This window comes from Mauremys reevesii, linkage group 3 (genome assembly GCF_016161935.1).
Source record: "Mauremys reevesii isolate NIE-2019 linkage group 3, ASM1616193v1, whole genome shotgun sequence".
Lineage (NCBI taxonomy): Eukaryota > Metazoa > Chordata > Testudines > Geoemydidae > Mauremys > Mauremys reevesii.
The window spans coordinates 165020857-165047034 of NC_052625.1; the positions used below are offsets into that span (position 1 = coordinate 165020857).

General features: G+C 48.0%; 1 protein-coding gene across 1 annotated transcript; it reads right to left on the reverse strand.

Annotated features, from left to right (window-relative positions):
* Positions 1 to 3837: 3837 nt before the first annotated feature.
* TMEM14A (transmembrane protein 14A) lies at positions 3838 to 15717 on the reverse strand. The gene is made up of 5 exons (XM_039532375.1): positions 15535 to 15717; positions 12658 to 12743; positions 11553 to 11654; positions 6674 to 6761; positions 3838 to 4500 (listed from the first exon to the last, which is right to left on the reverse strand). Exons 2-5 carry the CDS (start codon positions 12731 to 12733, stop codon positions 4461 to 4463), a joined length of 306 nt encoding a protein of 101 aa, XP_039388309.1. The 5' UTR covers positions 12734 to 12743; positions 15535 to 15717; the 3' UTR covers positions 3838 to 4460.
* Positions 15718 to 26178: the final 10461 nt, after the last annotated feature.

Below are 26178 nucleotides of genomic sequence, written 5' to 3' on the forward strand. Positions count from 1 at the left end.
GGTACAGCAGACAGTTGCCCTGGGAAAACCTGTAGAAAGCTATAAAGCCCCTCCCTGGAAGGAGGAAGGAATGGGCAGGAAGCAGCAGAGGGTGATGCCTGCTGAGCCTCCTGAACCAGAAGACTATGGCCTGAGAGTGCTGGCGAGAGCTGCAGTCTGAGAGCAGCCGAGGGAGGTGCCTGCTGACTCTGAGTTGGAGAGCTGAAGCCAGCGGGGGCTGAAAGCTGAGGGGAGGCGTAATGAGACATGCTAGTGCGACACCTGGAGGTGAGGAGAGATGATGGAGCTTTCCTTTGTAATAAACTAAACCTGCAAGGGCTATTCCTACTGAGGTTGTTTGGACTAGTTCTGGGAATTCTGAGGCAGGTGCACTGGTTGTGCTGTGACCTGACACTGGAGAGCACCACAGGTGGCTGCCCTGTGACACTTGCTACCAAGCGATTTCCCTGGGCCTGACAAGAATCACTAATGGGTGCATCACCCAGGGCTGAAGGCCATTTAGGGCACTCAGTATCCTTTCAGCAACTACAGTTGAGCCTTGGCTAATTTCAGTAAGTTCCAGTCTGCCAGTGACCTCTTTAATGAGTACAGGGAACATAAAGGGGTTGGTTTGATTTCTTTGGTGGTCTTTTCAAGAGGGTGGCTCCGACTGATTACTCTGCTACACTGTTTCCTCTGCATATACAGGAAGTGCTGTAATGTACCATGTAAATAAAATGAAAAAACAAGGACTTTTTGGGGGGGGGGGAGGGTAAGGGGGCTAGCTCCTCTTGCTACTCTAAGGGCTAACTTTGTAAATGTACAAGAGACAAATCTTGCTGATTGACTATGGGCTAGATCAGGGGTCGGCAACCTTTCAGAAGTGGTGTGCCGAGTCTTCATTTATTCACTCTAATGTAAGGTTTCGCGTGCCAGTCATACATTTTAAGAAGGTCTCTTTCTATAAGTCTATATTACCAGTACGAGAGTGCAAGTGAATGCCAGGGCGTAATCTCTTAATTGTGAAAGGTGCCAGGCTAGCAGCTCTGGAGACTGAAATCCTTCATCTACTCAAAGAACATACAGAAGGAGCAGTGCCAGCACAAGCAATGACTATGTAAGCTTCTCCCCACATCATCCAGCCAACATGCATGACGTAGAGCAGGGGTCGGCAACCTTTCAGAAGGTGTGCGCCGAGTCTTCATTTATTCACTCTAATGTAAGGTTTTGTGTGCCAGTCATACATTTAAATGTTTTTAGAAGGTCTCTTTTTATGTCTATAATATATAACTAAACTATTGTTGTATGTAAAGTAAATAAGGTTTTTAAAATTTTAAACTTCATTTAAAATTAAATTAAAATGCAGAGCTCTCGGACCGGTGGCCAGGATCCAGGCAGTGTGAGTGCCACTGAAAATCAGCTTGTGTGCTGCCTTCGGCACACATGCCATAGGTTGCCTACCCCTGGGCTAGATCTTCAAACCTCCCTTCTTTAACCACACCTCCCCCTCCGCCAAAAGCTGCTGCCTAACCCTAGAGGTGCCCTAAGTCCCTAAATTTCTGCTGGCAAAGTCCCCTAAGTGCCCATTCCTGGCCAGGTGCAAGACTAAGGCCGGATAATACCCATGGCCTAGGGGGAGTCTCAAACTACACCTTCCCTGCCTATATATTCAGAGCATCTTCCCAAAACACACCCATGAGCAACCTAATTTACTTCAAGATGGGAAGGGGGTTGGGTAATAAGAACCAGTAATCAAGGCATTCTCCTGGGATGTGGGTGACCTGTTCTGGAGCAAGGAGTAGAATCCAGTTCTCCAGTATCCTAGCCCCTGGGTATTATGGGCTGGATCTTGATCTCCCTGTTGAAGCTGTTCTACGCGGTAACAATTTTTCACTGGTTCAGAGAGCGATTGACACTGTATCCTGGTGGTCAGGATGCACTCCCCTGGGATGTGGGAGACCCAACTTCAAGTCCTTGCCCCTAAGCAGGCAGAAGTGGGATTTGAAAACAAGGCTCTTACAGACCTAGGAGCTACAATGGGGTGGAGGCTGGGGTGACTGGCATGTGTGGTGTTTTTTTGAGAAATGGCTGACCTGGCTTAGGCTCCTAATTGAAGGAGAGGATTCACTGCTCTGAGTACTGTGTGGAAACAAGCAACACCTAAAGCCTTTTCATCCAATGTTCTAACCCCAGGGATCTCAGACTTGATTGCACCGCAACCCCCTTCTGACAATAAAAATTACTACATGACCCCAGCAGGGAAGACCAAAGCCTGAGCCAACTCCACCCCAGATACGGGGTCCAAAGTGGAAGACCAAGGGCTTCAGCACCAGGCACAGGGCCTGTAACTGAGTGTTAGAGGGCTTCCCCTTCACCTCCTCCCCTGGTTCCTGTCACGCAGACAGAAAGCAGAAGATCGGAAGTCAGAAGTGCAGGCAATGCAATGTTTATTGGGGTTAGTTGTAAGTAAGCATATCCCTAGCTCTACAAGCGGGCAGAGTCTGTTTCACCGTGTTCCATTCCCAGCTCTGATGCTGCAAAGTATTTACCTCATATCCCCCTTCCCAGCTCTGATGCCACAGAGCCTTGTCTGTCTCTCTGTTCCTCATTCCCACCTTCTCCTCAGTAGCAGGTCCAAATATACCTGCAATGCATGCCCATCCCACCCCTTACAACTTATGGTCAAGTTCCATTTTGAAAGGCCATGAGTCAGGGTTGTGGTGGTGTCTTCTGCCTCTTTTGTATCCCATGGGAGGGGTAAGGCGTGAGGCTGTGTACTGGCCAAGGCCAGGCTTTTCTTTGGCATTTAGTGTTTCTTATGTCTGGCCCCCCCAATCATCCCTTGCCCTTCCCAACTGGTTGCTTGACCTTGCCTTGAGATAGGAGTTGAGGCAGTCTCAAAGTGTGCGCTTGTATATTATACTCCCACCGGCCCAGTAACACTTTAACTGTTCTTATCTGTTCCCATTATACTAACAAACCCATCTGGCTAGGCAGAAGCAACACACACAGTGTCTGTGTTCACAAATATTAGTATAAGATATAGGAGTATCAAAAAGTCAAATCCCAAATTCTATTTGAGGCTAACACACAAGCCTATATACTAACATTGAGCCCCACCACTCAGGCCTTCAGCCCTCGGACTTTGGCTTCAGCCCTGGGCCCCAGCAAGCCTAAGCCAGCCCTGGCGAACCCATTGAAATGGGGTTGTGACCCACAGTTTGAGAACTGCTGTTCTAACCACATTATAATTAGAACCACTTTGTTTTTCGTTTAAAGTCTTCTCAGCCAATCTTTCTGAGGAACATGAATTCTGCCTTCCTTCTCCTCCCAAGAATCCCTACTGCATGTGGGGAAGAGGGAGGCACAGGGTTACTGGCACCTCCTCAAATGTTCAAGAAGCAAGTAGCAAAGTTGCCCTATGAAGAGCTAGGACAAGGCCAGTCAGTCATCCCTTGAAGCTACAGGGAGAGCTGCAGCCCTCTCCGATCAGCCAAAAGCCAACTACAATTTGTTGCTGGAAATATCCAGATGCTGCTGGGGGAGTGTTATTGTAAAGAGGTGAAGTGAATCCCTGTGCAGCTCCACTCAATCCCGAGAGTCAGCTTCATATCACAACTGCAAACTGAGCACGTTTTGTTTGGAAGTGAGATTTTAAGACCCAATCTTGCAAAATGTTCAGCATTCTTCAACTTCTATTGAAATCAATAGAAGTTGAGGGCACCTTACGGAATTGGACTCTTAGTAGGAAAGGTGTACACAGCTACCAATCAAAACTCTTCCATTCACTTGACACTACAAATAATGGTCTCTGGAGTTTGTCAGTCAATATGAAAGATTAAAAGAGAAACTGCTTAATATGTTCCATCTTTTATTTGATTACTGGTAACAATGTATACATTCTCTAGCCCCTGGAAGGAGATATTTACATGTTTAGAAACAAAATATATTCTAGAGCAATATGGAGCACAAGCATATACCCTCATCTGTTAGTGATTTTGATAAAACGCAGTGCATTACATGATCAGTACTGACAAGACTTTAGTTTGCATGTTACGTCGAGCTTCTATTGATTACCTGATATTAGACGCTTACAACATTATGGTTTAATACTATCCCTTTTTTAGTTTAGTGACACATCCATACGTAGCTCGAGTTTCAAAGGTGCAGAACATTTCTAACATCCACTGATTTCTTAGTGGTGCTATGCCCCCTCAGCACCTCTGGGGAAAAAAAATCCAGCCAATAAATTGCTTAAATGAAAACAATGATACAAGAAAGAAACTATCAAAAACCTTCTTGTTTAATTAAAAAAGCTTTCAACATATCAAAGAACTTTGAGGAATTAAATTTCAGCTGTATTTGTTAACTTTTACAGTGGGGGGGGAAAAAAAGGACAGACATACTTGAAGTACAAAGAGCTTGTCTGCTTGTTGAAGAGAAATGATATTCGTACTTCAGTCCTTAGTTGCTGTTGTCTCTTACAGCAGCAGAAAAACCAATCTCAAAATCATCAAAAGGCTGCATCAAAACATAGAACAAAAGTGAAAGAAACAATAAAGTTTGGGTATGAACAATCAAATAGCATAAAACCCATTCATGAATTTGCTATTGGGTACAGACGAGAGAATCTGGAGCCTATAACTTAAAATCTTTAAAAACACTTCTAGAGTCTGGTTCTCCATTGCATTTACCAGTTGTATGCCAGCATACTTTGGAAGATGTCAGTGAAATTACACCAACGTAACACTAGTGAGAATCGGGACTTACAGGTTCGAGAAAGCACAATCTTCTAGACCTTTTGGGCCTGATCCTCCTGCCACCTATATTTGTGTGAATGGAGCTATATGAATATAATTCAGGTATACATGATTGGAGACACCACTCCTCTAAGTTTTGATCCATTTGAGGGAGAGATTTTTGAAAACAAAAATACCGAATTGCTTTTCCAGTGTGTTCTAGGTTTCAAAGTTACCAGAATACTTTCGCATATATTAATGATTTCCAGACAAAGTGCTCATGCCAGGCATAAAGTTCATGTTCTAACTGAAACAGTCTTCACACTGTTTCAATAAATACAGTAAAAGGCACGGTCCAACATAGAGTTGCTACAGGGAAGATTTAATTAAGAGTGGTGTGAAAAGCTTAAGTACCTTTTAACCCTATATGGGTTAAAACAATATTTGTCTGTGTCTGCACTTGGAAATGGAGCTGTTGTTTACAACAGTCAGTTGGAATCATGCTGAACATGGTTTCACCTTATCTATGCTTGCAGCTTCACTTGTTCACTTGCAAAGTTTGCTGATAACGGTTGTCAGCTATGGTTCCATTTTGAAACACAGTCTTAGTCTTGACTTGCACTCTAGGTAGTCTCAGTGAATTCAGAGCAGAATTTGGTCCAATATGTTTAGTTTTAGTGGTGAGCTGGTTTAGCCATACAAAGAGTTCTGTACTAATGTTAATAAAGACATTGCACAAATATTAATCTAAGGGGACAGTTTCATTCATGGCCTGCATGCATGAAATGCACTTATTGTCAGAAAAGTGACACCAGAGTTCCATATTTATTCTCTCAGTGACACCATATCAAATTTCTTTTTACAAATCAAAAAGATATTTCTAAGTATCTGCCCTGCAAATTCAACCTAGGACCTGAATATTGGCCTGAATACTTTCTGCCTCTTGCATCACTTGACAATACTTTAGCTCCATCAGAAGTTAAGGGTTTGTGGCAGGAATTATTGGGTGAAATTCTATGGCTTGTGTTATGCAGGAGGTCAGACTCATTATGATCATAATATTTACTTGGGGCCTTGAAATTTATGAATCACTGCTGAAGATTCCACCATGAAAACTGAGCTGACAGTTTGGTTGATGTGTATCTTTTTTAGCCATGCACAGACACTATAGTTCTGAAAAAGGAGGATAATTTTATTCCAATGCATGCACCATCAATGAAAGTTCTCACAGCTAAATCTTTCAATAATGATGTAAAATGTAGGAAAAAATTAATTTGCACGTTCATCTTGAAGACTGAACAGTTAGAAAAACAATTTACTTGCAAACTGAAAAATGTTTTGAGAGATGGAGTCACAGAAAATAAGTTTGGAATTACTATGGAACCAAATTATGGAATAAATATGGAAAATGTTCTTTATATGTAAAAATAAAGAACAGCAGCACAGGAATGAAACAGTTGACTCATCATATGCAGTAATACTGGCCAAAATTTTCAAACCTGGCTACCTAAATCAAGACAACTAAATAAAGGTAGCCTTATTTTCAAAGCACTTACATCTTCCATGGACTATAGTGAAATTTGCTCAGAAAAGCCAGGCCATTTTTATTTAGGTCACCGAGTATGAACTTAAGAGCCCAAATTTAAGTATTCATGTTAAAAAAGTTTGGCACATAATTACCTCAGGTACTTTTTAAGGCCTTCATCAATACATTCTGATCTCTAACTGTTAGTATCCTCTTTTCTGAGGCTCCCAATTACTATCAGATGTGCGTTTTTTGTGGACAGCTGTCTACTGGAAACTGGACTTCATGCTCATTTCATTTAGCCCATCTAACAATTACTGGATGGTAACAACTTCAATCACCATGTTCTTGGATTGGATGTCAACTGGCTACCATTTGAAACAGGCTGGAATCATTGCAGTAGGAACTGAACATAGATATACACACCTACCTTAAACCAGCTATTAGTCCACCTGGAATTAGTTTCTTGGACCTCTTGAACCTCATTCCCATTACAATGGTCAGTATAAAAGCTGAAACTGTAACAGACAAATAAACACCATATTTACTGTTTTCCCCAATGCTATGGAGCAGTGGAATTTTCAAGACTGTGGTTACTTATCAAAGGACTACCAAATACACTTTTCACTACCTTCTGCTGTGAAACTTCATGTGATAGAACTCCCCCCTGGTCTAACAGCATGCTGTAACTAGCTACATGTATAGCCTAATGGATAGAGCACCAGACTAGAACTCAGGAGACCTGCTTTCTTGTCCCAGCTCAGTCACTAGATTGCTAGTTGACACTTGGCAACTCCTTGTGCCTTGGTTTCCCTATCTGTAAAATGGGGATAATGATGCTGACCTCCTTTGGTGAGTACTTTGAGATCTAGAGATGAAACAACTGTGCACCGTTATTTTAACCTACAGCCCCAAAAATCTTTCAAAATACAGTACTCTGATTTTCTTAGATGTAAGTAACATTTCTAAATATAGAAACATGCAGAATCTTACTTTGCAGACACTCATAACATTGTCAAACAGTGTGAATTATTCTGCTACATTTGCATGTAAGGAGTGATCAGGAGAGTAGTACAAGCCACTACACATTGTACCAGTTGACTGGACACTGCCTCACAAATCCCCTCATCATATACCATTATAGCGCCTTTCCCAACCCCCAATTTCAGGAACTTATAAATGCTAAGGCTAATCTCTGCAATAAAAAAAAGTTAAGTCTTTTTGTTGAAAGGTTGCCTTGAAAATATAAACAGCTGCTTGTCACATATTTCCCCTAAAGAACATTGTTATTGATGTGGCCTATGGCATGGCCACAGGCTCTTTGGTTCATGGGGGCAGACCGGACACCAGTTCTTGGCTGTGAGGAGTAGTGCCATCTGAGTTGCCACTAATGGCATCAGAGGTGCCAAAAGTTCCAGCCCAGCTGGTTCCTCTGAGGTTGGACAATGCCACATTGGCCTAAAAGAGATGGGATAGCTCCGTAATGTGATAGGGTATCTGATGCAGAATAATATAGGTTCTAACCCCAACTCCAACACTGGCATAATTAAGGCTACTGTGGGAATCATACAATGCTCCTGTCACTCTTTCCCCACCTGTAAAATGGAAATGCCAATGATTCTTAACCGTCTGTCATAGGGATTTTTGACACATTAGTAGAATGCTATATGAGCAGAAAGATTCACCAGAAAATACAGACAGCTATTTGGGAGGTGGGGGGAGATGAAGAACTATCACTTGAAATAATTTTTGAGAGTCGGCAAGAGCATGGGTCTCAGCATAGGCAGTAGGCCTCTACTTCTCCTGCAGCTGGCAGTGATGCTAAATTCCTCCTGTTTTATTATGGGGCAACCCAAAGTATCCCTTTCCAGAATCCACAAGCCAGCCCTATGCACAGCAGTGTAGTCACAGTGGACAAGAATTAGTTCCGTTTGCTTGGGAAGGGAGCATAAACTTGTTCTGTAGGCTCATTAGGACAAGTTCTGACAGCTAAACATAGATCATAAAATTCCACTCCCTAAGTAAACACTCCTTAAGCAATGAAGCAAAGTGATTTCTAATCACCACTTTTCTTTTATGCTCCCATCATCTGACCTCAGGCATGTGCCTGAGCAAAAACAAGACTGCTACACCACATGAGCTTCTCCTATAGCCCTGAATATACTTACCATCATTCCAGATTAAAAAGCATGTCCATTCCATAAAGGCTCTACTGACCAGGCACCAATGCCTGGATTATTCAAGAATGCTGAGACACCTTGGGTCCAATTTTCATGGGTGCTGAGCACCCCCAACTCCAAGCGAAGCCAATGGGAGCTCTAGGCACTAAGCACCTCTGAAAAATCAGGCTTTAGGCGTCACAAATTGGGCACTGAAAAACAATGGCCTAAATTCCCACAGCAGCTCCAGCCACAGAAATCTGAATTCAAGAGTTCATGGAAGTCAGGACAACGCATACAATTTATTTATAAAAACACTGAAGATGGAAACTCATGTTACCTGTCAGCTCTGTGTTCTTGTGGAATCAGGCACGGTATCCAGCCTGTCTGACTCATGAAGGACATCTCTCCCCCTCCCCTCCCGCCATAGCCTCTGCTTGAACCCAAACCAATCAGAAGAAAGAGACTTACAAAAAGCAATGAAAAGGCAGTGGGAGATGCACCTAAACCCCTCTGAACAAGGGTGACACGATTAAGGCAACTCCCCTAGCCTCATTTGCATCGAAAATGGTACAGGGAAGTATCTCCATTAGCATACAGAATAGAGAACGGAGATTCCAAAGCAAGAACTGCACTGAACTCTGCGACCACAAAAGCAGGGAAGCACTGCATGATGGGGGATCTCTGCTCCAGATGTTAATGAACCGATGCTTGCATACACCGAGCTCAGTAGTTATCAGACCAATTCTAGTAATAAATCCTTTACTGGTATCCAAAATACTGAAGTTGCCTAATTGCATTGTGAGCTCCCTCAAAGGAACATCCCCCATAGCCAGGAATGAGCTATTATCTAGCCTGACCAAAACAACATTGGTATACTCCCTTGAGCCACCATTATACCCATAAACAAATCTAGTGTTCTCCCTTGAACCATTTGTTTCCCTACAAACCCCCCTACTCATGCTCAAGTAAGGGGTCTGATGCCTGGATCCAAAATCTGATTGTGCGGGGGGTTCTGCCTGTCTCCAGCACTCCAGACCTTCAGCTACCACCACCACCTGGGAACCCTGACTGGTTCAAGCTTCACAGAGTGGTGAGAACCCAACTCTCTCTCTGTTGTCTTTTTTTCTACTCTAGGTATAGCTTTCTAACCCTGACTTGTGTGATCAGTTCTGGTTTTCTAAACCTGACTTTTGTAATCAAAATTTAAGCTAGATATAATATTGTAATTGTTTTGTTTGTTTGGCTCTCCTATGGTTATTACTTGGCAATAAATAACTTTATGATTAAGCTGGTTGTTCTCCCTGCCCTCATGGCATATGAGGGTGTCAGCTTGGAAGTGCTGTTCGACCTAGCCTGCTGAGTCTAAGGGCATATGAGGATGACAGCTTGGAAGTGCTGCTTGACCCAGCCTACTGAGTCCAGGACATAAGGGGGCAGCTTGGGAGTGCTGTGTGTGTGTTTTCATCTGATTCTGGGGCTGGAGGAATCCAGCCCTGGGGAACCTAGGTCCTGCAGGATAGCTCCATTGGGAGGGAACTTGCAGAAGGGAGAAGTAGAGCTCCGTATGAAAACACAAGTAGTACACTGATAGAATTACAGAACTCCTGCCCCACCCCAAAGAATAACCCTCGTAAATGAACGTACCCCAAAGTAATGGGCAAATCTGGTAACACACACCTTTCGTGTTTGCATGGTATAATTTCTCATACATGTAAAAAGTAAGAGTGATACTATTCTGGTTTCCTAGCAAAGCATTACCATTTATTATAGGATACCCTTGTTACAATCAGAGTTGGAGATGGATATAGTAGTGACTATTGTTTTTTAGGCCTAGATCATGTAAACACTTATGCACATGCTTAGCTTTATCACACCTACACCATCCCACTGAGTTCCAGATTCACTGGGACTGTTGCCATGCACAAAGTTAAACATGTATGTAGGTTTTTGCAGGCTCAGGCCCTTACTTTGAAAGCAGTCAAAAACAATTTAAAAAAAAATCTAACAGTAGAAAAGTTTTTAAAATATATGTAAAGAGAACATTTACCTGTCTGCAGCATTGCTGTAGCCTTGTTAGTTCCAGGATATGAGAGAGGCAGGACAGGTGAAAAATCCCTTAATTACCCACTTCATTTTAAGTCAGAGGTGGGCAAACTATGGACTGGGGGCCACATCCGTCCCTCCAGATGTTTTAATATGGCCCTCAAGCTCCCGCTGGGAAGTGGGGTGTGAGGCTTGCCCTGCTCTAGCGCTCCAGCTGGGGAGTGGGATCGGGCTCTTGCCCTACTCCGCACAGCTCTTGGAAGCAATGGCATTTCCCCCCTCCAGCTTCTATGTATGGGGCAGCCATGGGGCTCCACACGCTGCCCCCACCCCAAGCACTGCCCCTGCAGCTCCCACTGGCCAGGAACCACAGTCAATGGGAGCTGCAGGGGCGGTGCCTGGAGACAGTGGGCAGATCCCCCCGGCTGCGCCTCCAAGTAGGAGCCGTAGAGCGGGGGCATGCTGCTGTTTCTGGAAGCTGCTTGAGGTAAGCACTGCCCAGAGCCTGCACTCCAACCCCCTTCCCCAGCCCTGAACCCCCTCCCGTCCTCCGAACCCCTTGGTCCCAGCCCGGAGCACCCTCCTGCACCCACAACCCCTCATCCCCAGCCCCACCCCAGAGCCAGCACCCCTAGCTGGAGCCCTCCTGCCCCCAAACCCCCAATTTTGTGAGCATTCATGGCCTGGCATACAATTTCCATATGCAGATGTGGCCCTCGGGCCAAAAAGTTTGCCGATCCCTGTTTTAAGTGGTCTCCTGCAGCATGTGTGAACAACTTGTATTCAGTTTAGACACTCTGGTTACCTTCCCCAGATCTGAAGAAGAGCTCTGTGAAGCCTGAAAGCTTGTACCTTCCACCAACAGAAGTTGGTCCAACAAAAGGTATTACCTCAAACATCTAGTCTCTGTCATATCCTGTTACCTGCTTTTTGTATGTATAAAGCCTCCAATTTTAAAAGACTAAATTGAAGCAGTCTAACTAGTCTGCCTGACAATTTAACTAAGGTGTCATGTGATGCAAAAAATTAAACAAAATATGTATTTTGAACAGTCTTTAATTCATGTAAAAGTCTATTTTAAACTGTACACATTTTAATACTTACAAAATGATATCTTCACATCTCTGGAGTCATGTGTTACACAATACGCTCCATAACCAGACATCAAACCAAAGAAGAGACCAGCAACCAAAGAGACTATACTTCCTGCAGCAAACCATTTAAAGGAATATAAAAATGAAAACATGAGGAACAACTGAAAAAAACAGACTACAGAATATTAATATTATTATTAGACAATTTCCTGTATATTTTCCTGCTACAACTAAAATCTGAGATGAACTGGAGTTTTCCCACATTTTGGCTATGAACTACTCTGGAAAAGAATCATTTTTACTATGTAATGTTTCAATGAGTAGGTCTTGTATAACAGCCTGATAGGAATAAAGTTCCAATGCTGGGTTTTGTGAAGTCCATACCCCAGATTCTCTATTGAGTTCTGTTTTAGGGTATGTCTACACTAGAAACACTATGGCAGCACAGCTGCAGCTGTGCTGCTGTACTGTAGACATTTACTACAGAGACAAAAGGGATTCTTCCATCCTGTCCCCCCCCCCCACCCGGGGCAGAGAGTGGGGCCACGGCTCCGGGAAGGGAGGGACGTGGACACGGTAAGGAGTCAAGGCTGGGACCACACCAGGGGGTGGGAGCGGAGCCCTGGGTGTCGGGCTGGGACCCCAGGCTGGCAGCGGAGCTGGGTGGCACTCCCTCCCCTCCCTGCCCCCTATGGGGGCTGGCCTGGGCCGCAGCCATGCCCCCTCCCCCCTGAGGCCCACACCGCTTCCTGCAGCTCCCATTGGTCACGAATGGCAAACCGCGGCCACTGGGAGCTGCGGGCAGTTGTGCCTGTGGACGGCCAATGTAAACAAACTGTCTTGCGACCTGTCAGCAGATTACCCTGATGGGCTGCAGGTTGCACACCACTGATCTAGACAGAAGCAGCAGTAATTCTTTCCTGACTTGGTCTGAACTACTTGTCAGAATCTGACTCATGTAGCCATTTATATTGTGCAAAGTGAATTTAAAATACCATCATTCTGGTTTAGGAGCAATTTATCCCTACTTTGCATTGGTGTAAATGACTTCACAAGGTGTAAGACACTAGAAAATCAATCCCTCCGTTTCCAAATCCTGCCACGCCCACATTTACCTTTGCGAGTATATCCTACAACACCGCCAAGAGCCACCACTATCGCATAACCAAACCCAATCCAGTCAATTGCCATGATCACCACTCTAAAAAAAGACAACAAATGACAACTCTGAACAAATGACAAATTCTGCTTTAAAAATAGATTTCCTGTTTAGGATTATGAAGTATTATCCATGAGTACTCCAAACAATAATAAATAACAAGTTACAAGTTTCAGTATTGTGGCAATACTTAAAATGTGCATGTGCTGAAACCGGCAGGTCCGCCAACAGCAATTCCGGGCCCCACGGCAGAACAGTCAATGTGCCCCTGGTCTGCCTGACATTTGGGCAGTGCTGCACCTGCACTGGCCCTGCCAGAGGCAACTAGTGGGAGGGACACAAAGGGAGGCACTAGCGGGGGGGGGGGGAGGGGAAACACGTGACACCCCCACGTGACCCCTCCCACATGACCTCCAATGTGACTTCTCTCCATCCTGCCCCCAGCCTGGGGCCATCGTGCTCTCCATGCCCCTCTTCCCCTTACCAAGTTAGCTAAGCATGGAGCTCTGTCCTCCTGCTGTGCTGGCCCAGCTCCCCCAGGCTGTTTGGCTGCTCTTCTGGTAGCCAGGCTCTGGAGCCACTCCCAGATGCTGCCCAGCACCTGCCTGGGAGAATGCCTGGCTGCAGCAGCAGGAGGCTGGCCCCCCACAGGTTCAGCTTCTGGTGACAGTGGCCCATTGAGCTGGAGCTCCCCTGCCCTCCCCGGCATGCTTAGAGTTGGCTCCTGTTCCCAGAAGCTGAGCCTGCGAGGGAGAGAGCTGCTGCTGTTGACACTCCCTGCCCTGTGTGGCCGGAAGAAGGGAGGCTCTGGCCCTGCCCCTTTCTCTCCCCAGCTGGGGCTGGCTGCTGGGTCGACAAGTTGCCCAAGCAGGCGTCTGGGGAGGGCAGGCAGGCCTCTGAGCCCTGCAGCCTGCCTGCACGATTTAAAAGGGCCCGGGGCTCCTGGCCACCACCACCACCGCTGCCACAGTGGCAGTGGCCTGGGGCCCCTGGGCCCTTTTAAATCACCCGGGACCCTGGGAAATTATCCCCTTTGTCCCACCCTGTTGGCAGACCTGTGTGATCTTTTTACTGTAACCCTTGTCCCTTTTCACACCTGCCTATCTGTCTATGCCCCCCCCACCTTTTTTTTTAACCTTACACATTGTGGCATATCTAAAATTAGGCTCCAGTCCTTCAGAGACTTATGCTCATGAGTAAGTCCTTGCAAGATTAGGGCCTTAGAAGCTATAGGCAGTAAGCTGATTGGGGTAGGGAGCTCGCTCTCTGAGGCACAGAGAGGGGAACAAGCAATCTCTCCATGAGTAAAATGGCGACAATGATACTGACCTCCTTTGTAAAGCATGATATAAAAACATGCTTTGAGATCTGCTGATGAAAAGTGCTATAACACAGCTAGGCGTTATTACTGTTCTGTTCATTCTGCAATGTTCCTTGCACACTTTTGGGTGCTATACAAATAAGTAATTCACCAAATACAGAATTACAAATAACAGCGTGTTACATTAAAAATCCCATAGTAACAACATGAAATGTATAAAAAACATGCAAAAGTTTGCTATTCCTACGTAGATAAAATCTCCCCCCTTCCCAACCGAAGAGCGAGCCTCCTCCTTTCTGCTCACTCCTTTCCCCATCCACCTTGGGTTGTGTCCTGGGAAGGGAGGTTTCCTAGATCTTAAATGTTAAAAAACAAAACACAGAGTAGGCAGGGAGAGAGTTGATCAAGCATATTATAATTTAATCACCGACATTATGACTGCATTTATTTTGAACCTCTAGGTATGTACTAGAGGCCTACAAGCCACAAGGTGGAGACATGGTTTGAAGAAGGTACAATCTAGGGCTCCTAGTCCTGCAACGAGTTCCGCACGGGCACACCTTCGCCCCAGCAGAGAGCCCCAAAGCTGCCAAGATCTGTCCGGTGGTCTGCCTGCCCAGAGCTCACTACCCAAAGGCCCCATTACGCTTACACTAAAGCGGTGAGTAGCTTTACTGGGCGAGCAGTCCCAGTTATGATCAATAACATGACACTAACATAGCAGGTCACTTTCCTTTTATGTTGCATCCCATCTTCCAGCTCTAATTTGGCCTAGACCAGGCAGGTCAAGAGTCCGTGTGAAGAGCACCGCAGACCCCTGCCCCGCCGCATAACACCAAGCAGTGAGGACTGAACTAAGTGGGAGTGAGTCGGGGTTGTTCAGGTCCAGTGGTGTTTGTCCTGTCAGCACTAGAGACGGGGACGCAAGTGCGCACTCTAGAAGGGGGTGAACCGGAAAGCAGCCCAGCTCCCCGCTGGTTAGGGTGCTCTAGGAACGACGCAGGCCAATACTGCGCGTCTCAGCCTGCTGCGTAGGCCTGGCGAGCCCCTGCTCTGCCCAGTGCAAACGACCCGCGGGTGTATGGGTGGCCGGGGCCGCTCTCAGGCACAGCTGGGTGATGAGAGGGCGGGGGGCGCCCCCTTTCCGCTCCCTCCCAGGGAATGTCGAAGCGCTGGCGCAGGGCAGGGGTCGCGCTTTGCAGACCCCGCAGGGCTGCAGCTGAGAGCCCGGCTCTGGCCCCGCGGGTACTTTCACCATCGCACGCGCGGGGAGGGCTAAGCAGCTGGGGATCCCGGGGGACAAGCTGGGACCCTCTCCCCGCCCATCTCGCGCCTGCCTCCGCCGGGCACTAGTAGCTGCGCGTTCAGTTCCTCTCCCGCGTCCCGGCTGAGGACTGCGGCTCCCCGCGCAGAGCCACCGCCACCGCCTGCCTCTCAGCCAGGCGTCCGGGCTCCTTGCTGGGCAGGGGGAAGCGCCCCTATAGCCCGGCCGAGCCCAGGAGCCCTCTGTACCTTAACCCGGCTCCAGCCTCCAGCGCCTTCCGCAGTCTCCTCCGCGCGCCGCCTGCTGCAGCTGAGCCCTCGCCGCTGCCTCTGGGCGGGCCCCGGGGCGTGCACCGGAGCGAGCCTGCTAACACCACTTCCAGGCCTCGCACTTGGTTCCTCTCTGTGGAGGCCCCATAGTAACACAGGGGCGTGCTGCCACCTCATGGGAAACGTAGGGTATTGCCAGGCCAACAGCCGCCACGTTGCCCAGCCTTTTCTCGCCTGCTGGTGGTGCTTTGCCCTGCACTAAAACAGAGCCCTTAGGTGAAGAGCTCTGTGTATAATGTTTTTACACACACGCGGCCAGACTTCAGGTTGCCCCTTGTGCCTATGCTTTCTGATACGGTCTAATCATAGTTGGCTAGCCTACTACAAAAGCAGTTTCTCCTCCCTTGGTGTTCACACCTCAACTGCTAGAAGAGGGCCTCATCCTCCCTGATTGAACTAACCTCGTTATCTCCAGCCTGATTCTTGCTTGCATATATATATATATATATATATATATATATATATATATATATATATATATATATATATATATATACCTGCCTTTGGAAATTTCCACTATGTGCATCTGGCGAAGTGGGTATTCACCCACAAAAGTTCATGCTCCAATACGTCTGTTAGGGTACGTCTACACTACAAGACTATTTCGAATCAACTTAATTCGAATTTGTGGAATCGACCTTATGAAGTCGAAGTTGTGTATCCACACTAAATACACTAGTTCGACTGTGTGAGTCCACAGTAACGGGGCCAGTGTCGACTTTGGAAGCGGTGCACTGTGGGAAGCTATCCCACAGTTCCCGCACTCCCCGCTGCCCATTTGAATTCTGGGATTTCCCCCCAATGCATGCTGGGGGGAAAAATGTGTCGAGGGTGGTTTTGGGTAACTGTCATCATTGAACCGTCAATCACGCCCTCCCTCCCTCCCTCCCTGAAAGCGCCTGCGGGCAATCTGTTCGTGCACTTTTCTGCTCAGTGACAGCGCGGGCGCCACAGCACTTTGAGCACGGATCCCGCTGCAGTTATGGCCGTTGTCAACTCCTCGCACCTTATCGTCCACCTCTTCCACAGTCAGCTGCTGAGAAATCGGTCTACTTTTCAATGGTGCTGCGAGCACTGGTGGACCATGGGGGACGTTTTACCAACATCAACGTCGGGTGGCCAGGCAAAGTTCATGACGTGCGTGTTTTCAGGAACTCTGGTCTGTTTAGACGCCTGCAGGAAGGTAGTTTCTTCCCGGACCACAAAATAACTCTTGGGGATGTGCAGATGCCTATAGTGATCGTCGGGGACCCAGCCTACCCGCTAATGCCCTGGCTCGTGAAGCTCTGTGCAGGCGCCTTGCACAGCGACAAGGAACTCTTCAAGTACCAGCGAGCAGTGAGCAGTGTGACCTGTGACTGCTCAGTTTCTTTACAGAGAAGCTGAACCTGCCCCTGTTTCTTTACCAAGTTACTGTTGACTAGCATCTGCAGTTACATACCCCGCCCACCCCGCTTCCCCAATTTCCAACACACGTTTAAAAATAAAATACATGTTCCACTGTAACTTTACAAAGGTTTCTTTACTGATGACTTTGCGTTACAGGGTTGAGACTGGGACACGGACTGTGCTGGGTAGGGTGTGCAGTGATGTAAAGACCGCTTGTAAACTCGAGGAATGACAGGCTCCTGCTCCCATAGCGGTCTGCAGTGCCGGATTGGATGTTTCAACGGAGCCTGCCATCCCTCCTTTTTGGGACTCTGTGTGCGGGGGCTATGTGGCCTTGTGGCGGGGGAGGACGGAAACAGATTCCTCTGCTGTGTGGCTCTGTGGTCCAGGACAGGGACCGTTGCATGAGATCTGTAACCCCCCTCCCCCGCTACAAAGTCACGTACCCCCCCACCCACACAGAACCTGCAAACCACCTCCCATACCATGCGTACTGACTGCAGTGTGTGTGTGACCTGCTGCTGATCCTGCCCCCATGTCTGTACCCTGGTAAAGGTGATTGTCCTATCAAATTACCAACTCCCTTCCCCCCCTTCAAACACAGTCTCCTCTAAAAGAACATGACGGAAACAGTAATTAACAGAAAAGTATTTTTTATTATCAACTAGACAGTTAGGGGATGAAACTGGGATGGGGGCTTGGGTGAGGCAGGAAGGAAAGGACTTCTCAAAATTTAGGCTATGAGAGCTTTTGGGTACTTGAGCACTCTGCTGGGGTGCAGTGACAGTTTTCACGGCCCCTGGCGCCCCTCCTTCTGGTTATTTTGGGTGAGGGGGGTATGGGACTTTGTGGCGGGGGAGGGCGGTTGCAGATACACTGCAGGGGGGCTCTGTCCTCCTGCCTGAGGTCCTGCAGAACATGCACAAGGCGCAGGAGCATGTCCGTTTGCTCCCTCATTAGTCCAAGCAGCGTTTGAGTCGCCTGCTTGTCTTCCTCACGTCACCTCTCCTCCCGTTCGCTGCGTGAGCGCTGGTACAGAGAGAGGGTCTCCCTCCACTGGCTCTGCTGGTCCGCCTCGTCTCGGGAGCACCCCATAAGTTCAGCGAACATCTCGTCCCCTGTCTTTTTCTTTCGCCGCCTAATCTTTGCCAGCCTCTGTGAGGGGGATGCTGTGGCAGGTCTGGAGACAGTCGAAGCTGTGTGATGGGAAAAAGGGAGTGAATTCCTTGCAAAGATAAATTTTTGCGAACAATGAACACAGTCTAGTCTGTCTCTGTGAATTCTGGGTTGAGATCCCAGTGCCTGATGGGGCAAAAACCATTTTCGCGGGTGGTTCTGGGTAAATGTCGTCAGTCATCCCTTCCTCCGGGAAAGCTACAGCAGACAATCATTTCAAGCCCGTTTTCCCTGGATTGCCTTGGCAGACGCCACAGCGTGGAAACCATGGAACCTGTTTTGCCTTTTGTGTCTGTCACCGTATGTGTACTAGATGCTGCTGACAGAGGCGGTCCAGCAGCGCTACACAGCAGCATGCTCTTGCTTTTGCATGACAGCAGAGATGGTTACCAGCCATACTGTACCATCTACCATACCATAAATTGGTAATAAGATGGGCATGGTTACCAGTCCTTTTGCACTGCACCATTTGCTGCTGTCATAAGTGCCCCTGGCTGCTCTTAGCCAGGGGCGCAAAAGCCAAAATTGGGAATGACTCGCTGAGTCAATCCCTCCTTTTTAGTATCTAAAAATAGAATCAGTCCTGCCTAGAATATGGGCAAGTGTACTAGAGAACCACTGTATCAGAGAACCAGAGAGCACAGCTGCTCTGTGTCAGATCCTGCATAGATTATGAGCTGTATGCTATTCACAGGGGGTGCTCCTGCAACAACCCCACCTGTTCATTCCATTCTTCCCCCAGCCTTCCTGGGCTACCATAGCATTGTCCCCCCACTTATGTGATGAAGTAATAAAGAATGCAGGAATAAGACACAGTGACTTGTTAGTGAGAAATGAGTGGAAGGCAGCCTCCAGTTGCTATGATAGTCCAGATAGGACATTGAGGAGTGTGGAGGAGAGGAGCCCAGCATCCTGCTGCTAGTCCAGGGGCAATTGAATCTTTTCTTTACACATGAAGGGTGGGGGCTGATGAAGCTCAGCCCCCTGTTGCTATGACGACGATGGTTATCAGCCATACTGTACCATCTACCAGGAAAAATTAGGGCCAGGCGCCCTTGATCGACCTCACGGATGCTAATACGCATGGTTACCAGTCCTTTTGCACTGCCCCAAGTGCCAATAGGCTGATGATGATGATGGATATCAGTCATATTGCACCATCAGCCACCCATGGCGGGGGGGGAGTGAGGATGTCGGTGTTCAGTGCTGCAGCATCCCGTCTATCTTCAGCATTCAGTAAAGATACGGTGACATGTAAAAGCGTCAACAGAGGATTGTTTTCCCTTTCACTTCTCGCAGGGGGGGGTGCGTAAATTGCCGAGCTATGCCCTGACCCACCGCGGACACTGTGTTTTACCCTAGAAGCATTTGGATCTCAGCCAAGAATGCAAATGCTTTTCGGAGACAGCAGGAACTGTGGGATACCTTGCGTCCTCAGTCCCCCCTCCCTCCATGAGTGTCCATTTGATTCTTTGGCTTTCCGTTACGCTCGTCACGCAGCAGCGTGCTGAGTCTGTGCTATGCCGTCTGTCCGGAGTTTTTTGAAAAATACTTTGGACCAGGCGTAACATTACAGTAATTCCCCTAATTAGATGCAGGAGTCTCCGAGCGAGATCACCCTGAGGACGGTCACTGAAGGAGATAGAGAGTGCATGCTGCGTGAAAGCCAGCACAAACCAGGGGCCTATGCAGCCGTGCTCGGGGAGGCAATGCTCCCTGAGTACCTCATGAAAGCCTGGCGCGGAAAAGTGTGCTACCACGGAGCACCCAATAAGGCAGCTCTCCCCAGGAACCTCCTGCGGAGGCTTTTCGATTACCTCCAGGAGAGCTTCATGGAGATCTCCCAGGAGGATTTCTGTTCTATCCCCATATATAGAGAGACCTCCTTTTCACATACTTCAGATTCCTGTTATATTAAGAATAAAAGTTTACATGGTTAAAGCACTTACCGACTGCTCCTTCCCCTGATTCAGGGTCCGGGTTAACGGCTGGGGAGGGTTGTTGGGGGATCTCCGTGACGGTGATGAAGAGATCCTGGCTGTCGGGGAAACCAGCGTTGTAAGCGCTGTCGCCTGCCTCGTCCTCCACAAACGCTTCCTCATCTTCCCCGTCGGCAAACATCGCCGAGGAACTGGCCGTCGACACTGTCCCATCGTCAGAGTCCATGGTCACTGGTGGGGCAGTGGTGGCAGGCTCCGTAGTGTCCATTTGCCGCTTTGATTTGTTGGTAGCCTTGTCTGGGGTCCTTGATTTTCACGCGGCGCTGCGTTGCATCCCGGCTGTATCCTCTGTCTCTCATGGCTTTGGAGACCTTCTCATAGGTCTTTGCATTCCGTTTTTTGGAGCGCAGCTCCGAAAGCACAGACTCATCGCCCCACACAGCGATCAGATCCAAGAGTTCCCGGTCAGTGTATGCTGGGTCCCTCTTTCTATTCAGAGATTACATGAACTCCTCTGCTGGAGAGCTCTGCATCGCTGCCGGTGCTGCTGAGCTCGCCCCGATGTCCAACCACGAAATGAGATTCTAACTGTCCAGACAGGAAAAGGAATTCAGATTTTCCCGGGACTTTTCCTGTGTGGCTGGTCAGAGCATCCAAGCTCGGACTGCTGTCCAGAGCGTCAACAGAGTGGTGTAGTGTGGGATAGCTCCCGGAGCTAGTAAGTTCGATTTGCATCCACACCTAGCCTAATTCGACATGGCCATGTCGAATTTAGCGCTACTCCCCTCGTCGGGGTGGAGTACCAAATTCGAACTAAAGAGCCCTCTAGGTCGAATTAAATGACTTCCTGGTGTGGATGGGTGCATGGTTAATTCGAATTAACGCTGCTAAATTCGACTTAAAGTCCTAGTGTAGACCAGGCCTTAGTCTATAAGGTGCCACAGGACTCTTTGCTGCTTTTACAGATCCAGACTAACACGGCTACTCCTCTCATCTCAATTGATTAGACTTTTCCTGTTGTTATGCATACTTCTACCTTTTCATGTTCTCTGTATGTATAAATGTCTCCTGTCTGTGTGTTCCATTCTATGCATCCGAAGAAGTGAGCTATAGCTCACGAAAGCTCATGCTAAAATAAATTTGTTAGTCTTTAAGGTGCCACAAGTACTCCTGTTCTTTTTGCGGATACAGACTAACACGGCTGCTACTCTGAAATCTGATACTAGTCTAATTATAAAAGCAGCAAAGAGTCCTGTGGCACCTTATAGACTAACAGACGTTTTGGAGCATGAGCTTTCGTGGGTGAATATGCTCACATACTATTTTTACCACTGGCCCAGTCCCTGCTGCAGTCACTGAATGATTACATTCACTGTTTCTTTTTATCTTCTTAATTCGTAGAATCATAGAACTGGAAGGGACCTCGAGAGATCATCTGGTCCAGTCCCCTGCACTCAAGGCAGGACTAAGTATTAGCTAAGTATTATCTAGACCATCCCTGACAGGTGTTTGTCTAAATTGCTCATGAATCCACAAATGGCCACGTGGACCCTGTGACCACATACTAAAAGTTCAGTTTGCAACAGCAGTAGGTAAGAGCACAATACAGAACTTTTAGTTCATTGTAGAAGGGTGTGTAGGGCCCTGTTAGAGCACTGTAGATTTTACACCCCAGCTTGCTATGTGCTAGCCCCTGTACTGACAGACATGTCTTTATAGTGATAAGCTACATCGATTTAGTCTCAAAGAGCTCACAGAGAGAAGGTTAAGGGGTAACTTGAGCAGTTTATAAATACCTACATGGGAAACCAATATTTAATAATGGGCTCTTCAGTCTAGCAGACAAAGGAATTACAAGATCCCATAGCTGGAAGTTGAAGATAGACAAATTCAGACTGGAAATAAGATGTACATTTTTAACAATGAAGTTAAGTAAACATTGAAACAATTTACCAAGGGTTGTGGTAGATTCTTCACTGACGGCCATTTTAAAATCAAGTTTGGATGTTTTTCAAAAAGATACGCTCTAATATATTCACACAAGAATTATTAATTCTGTGACCTGTGTTATGTAGAAGGTCAGACTAGGTAATCACAGTGGTCCCTTCTGGCCTTACAATCTATTCTTCCAGTTCTCCAGGGTAGCATTCAACTTCCTCAACCAACACCATCCTGTCTTTCTGTAATCCCATCTCATTCACTACACACTTTTCAACTTCTGCGCCAAATAAGGCAAAGGTCCTTATAAAAACAACATCCCCCTTCTCTATACAATGCTGATTCATTCCCAGAGCATAGTTCACTCTGTACTTTGAATGAGGTAGGGGTCCTGTGGAACAAATAATATGCTAGCATGTAATTAAAGATTGTATTACACACAGGGGGGCTTAATTAAGATTGCAAGGAAACCTTAAATCTGGCATTTCTTAACTTCTGGGTGTTTGACTTTACAACTTTAATGTTCTTTTAATGCAGCTTTTTAGGATATCATTCCTGATTTTAAAAAAATCAACCTGAAAAAAAAATTCCATCACATGGTACCATATTGACCCACAGCTTGGGTCATCACCAGTGTTTGACTTTTAGATCCACAGCATAGCCTCTACTACTTGAGCTAATGAAGCAACTGATAGCAGTGGTAGGCTGTGTATGTGGATCAGGCACCCAAGAGGGATGAGATGCCCTCTTGCCACAGTCTGCATCTTCCTATCCTTCCTGCCTAGAGCCATCTCTTTGGTAAGGTGAATCAGGGCAACTGCCCCGGGCCCCACACTTTGGGGGCCTCTGAAGGTGGAGAGGTAAGGTGGGGGGCGAGCAGGGTGTGGAGGCGAATGGGGAGATGAGTGGCAGGCGGGCAGCGGGAGAGGGGCAAGGAGCAGCCCCCTCTTACCAGAACCACCTCCTCCCCCCAGTGCCTCCTGCCCCCTGGCAGGCCCCACCGACCAGCGCCTCACCCTCCCTCCCAGCGCTACCGCCTGCCGCGGATCAGATATTTTGTGGCAACAGGAGGCTCGGGGGGGGGGGGAACGGGAAAGAGCAAGGGCGCAGCACGCTCGAGAGAGGGGGCGGAATTAGGTGGGGGAACAGTAGCATTTAACTTAAAAAAGGGGAACTACACAAAAATGAAGAAGCCAGTTAAACTGAAATTAAAAGGAACAGTCATAAGGGTGAAATGCCTGCAAACTGCCTGGAGACTGATTGTCTCACAATCCTGGTCAAACTAAATGTATGCCACAAATAAACAAAACAAAACAAAATTCCCATAAAATGTCACCATGGCTAAACAGCAGAGTAAAAGAGATGGTCAGAGGTAAAAAAGGAATGTTTTAAAAATTGGAAGTCAAATCCTGGTGAGGAAAATAGAAAGGAGCATAAACTCTGGCAAGTCAAGGGTATGTCTACAGTACAAGACTATTTCGAATTAACTTAATTCGAATTTGTGGAATCGACCTTATGAAGTCGAATTTGTGTATCCACACTAAGGACACTAATTCGACTTTGTGAGTCCACACTAACGGGACCAGCGTCGACTTTGGAAGCGTTGCACTGTGGGAAGCTATCCCACAGTTCCCGCAGTCCCCGCTGCCCATTGGAATGCTGGGTAGAGCCCCCAATGCCTGCTGGGGAAAAAAATGTGTCGAGGGTGGTTTTGGGTAACTGTCATCATTGAACCGTCAATCACGCCCTCCCTCCCTGAAAGCGCCGGCGGGAAATCTGTTCGCGCCCTTCTCTGGTCGGTTACAGCGCAGACGCCACAGCACTGCGAGCATGGAGCCCGCTGCGATCATCGCTGCACTTATGGCCGTTGTCAACTCCTCGCACCTTATCGTCCACCTCTTCCACAGTCAGCTGCTGAGAAACCGGGCGAGGAGGCTCCGACAGCGCGGTGAGGAGAGTGGCGCAGACCTCTCACAAAGCAGGGTACGCCGCGCAGTGGAGATCATGGTGGCAATGGGTCAAGTTCATGGTGTGGAACGGCGATTCTGGGCCCGGGAAACAAGCACGGACTGGTGGGACCGCATAGTGCTGCAGATCTGGGATGAATCACAGTGGCTACGAAACTTCAGGATGCGTAAGGGCACTTTCCTTGAACTCTGTGACTTGCTGGCCCCTGCCCTGAAGCACCAGGACACCCGGATGCGAGCAGCCCTGACTGTGCAGAAGCGAGTGGCCATAGCCCTCTGGAAACTTGCAACGCCAGACAGCTACCAGTCAGTAGCGAACCACTTTGGCGTCGGCAAATCTACCGTAGGGCTTGCTGTGATTCAAGTAGCCCACGCAATCGTTGAGCAACTGCTCTCAAAGGTAGTGACTCTAGGAAACGTCGAGGTCGTCAGAGATGGCTTCGCCGCGATGGGATTCCCAAACTGCGGTGGGGCTATAGATGGGACTCACATCCCTATCCTGGGACCAGCCCACCAGGCCAGCCACTACATTAACCGAAAGGGCTACTTTTCTATGGTGCTGCAAGCACTGGTGGACCATAGGGGACGTTTTATCAACATCTACGTCGGGTGGCCAGGCAAGGTTCATGACGCGTGTGTGTTCAGGAACTCTGGTCTGTTTAGACACCTCCAGGCAGGTAGTTTCTTCCCGGACCACAAAATAACGGTTGGGGATGTGCAGATGCCTACAGTGATCCTCGGGGACCCAGCCTACCTGCTAATGCCCTGGCTCATGAAGCCCTATACAGGCGCCTTGGACAGTGAGAAGGAACTCTTCAACTACCGGCTGAGCAAGTGCAGAATGGTGGTGGAATGTGCTTTCGGACGTCTCAAGGGGAGATGGCGGAGCTTACTGACTCGCTCGGACCTCAGTGAAAAAAATATCCCCGTTGTTATTGCAGCTTGCTGTGTGCTCCACAATCTCTGTGAGAGCAAGGGGGAGACCTTTATGGCGGGATGGGAGGTTGAGGCAAATCTCCTGGCTGCTGATTACGCTCAGCCAGACAGCCGTGCCGATAGAAGATCCCAGCGGGAAGCGCTGTGCATCCGGGAGGCTTTGAAAGCTAGGTTCCTCGGAGAGCAGGGTAACCTATGACTGTCCACTTGACTTACAGAGAAGCTGAACCTGAGCCTGTTTCAGTGACTGTTGACTTCGATCTGCGGTTACATACCCCGTTCTCCAGGTTTCCCCCCTTCTAACACACGTTTTAAAATAAAGTTAATTGAACACTGATTATTAACAAAGTTTTCTTTAATTATGAATTCCTGTTCTAGGGTTGAAACATGGACGCAGACTGTGGTGGGTACGGTGTGCACTGATGTACAGACCGCTTCTACACTAGAGGAATGACAGGCTCCTGCTCCTACAGCGGTCTCTGGGGGGAGGACGGTTGCGGGTGGGTGTGCAGGAAGGGGTGGGTTTGCAGGAAGGGGTGAGGGGTGCCGTCTTTGGGACGGAGTTTGGATGCAGGCTCTGGGCTGGGGCGTAGTAAGGGGTGAGGGGTGTGTGGGAAGGGTGAGTATGTGTCCGTGGATGAGGGCTCTTGCTGGGGCTCAGGGCATCGGAGAGGCTCGTGGCTAGGGTGGAAGGGCATGGTAAGGGCAGCCTGCCTTGCCATTTGTGGATGGCAGGCGCTAGGACCCTGGGGCAGCATACACTCACAGACTGACCCGGGGCAGCATACACCTCCCAGACTGACCCTGGTGCCTAGTGACTGCAGTCTGTGTGTGTCCTGCTGTTGATCCTGCCCCCAAGTCTGTACCCTGGTAATGGAGGCTGTCCTATGCGATTAAACCCCCCCCCCCCTTCACACAAAGTCTTCTGACAAGAAAAACGGGACGGAAACAGTGAATAACAACAAACTACTTTTAATACTCAACTACACAGTGGGGGGATGAAACTTGGATTTGGGACTGGGTGATGCAGGAAGGGAAGCACTTCTCAAAGTTTATGGCATCAGAGCTGTGTGGTACATGAGCGCTCTGCTGGGGTGCTGTGCCAGTTTTCACGGCCCCTAGCGCCCCTCCTTCTTGTTATTTTGGGTGAGGGGGGGACAGGACTTTGTGGCGGGGGATTGCGGTTGCAGATACAGTGCAGGGTGGCTCTCTCCTCC

Coding starts and splice junctions, on each gene's coding strand:
- TMEM14A (XM_039532375.1), bottom strand. CDS start 12,733: ATGGCAATTGACTGGATTGGGTTTGGTTATGCGATAGTGGTGGCTCTT. Junction 11,655..12,657: donor TGTAGGATATACTCGCAAAG/GTAAATGTGGGC, acceptor GGTTTGCTGCAG/GAAGTATAGTCTCTTTGGTT. Junction 4,501..6,673: donor GGACTAATAGCTGGTTTAAG/GTAGGTGTGTAT, acceptor GTTTTGATGCAG/CCTTTTGATGATTTTGAGAT.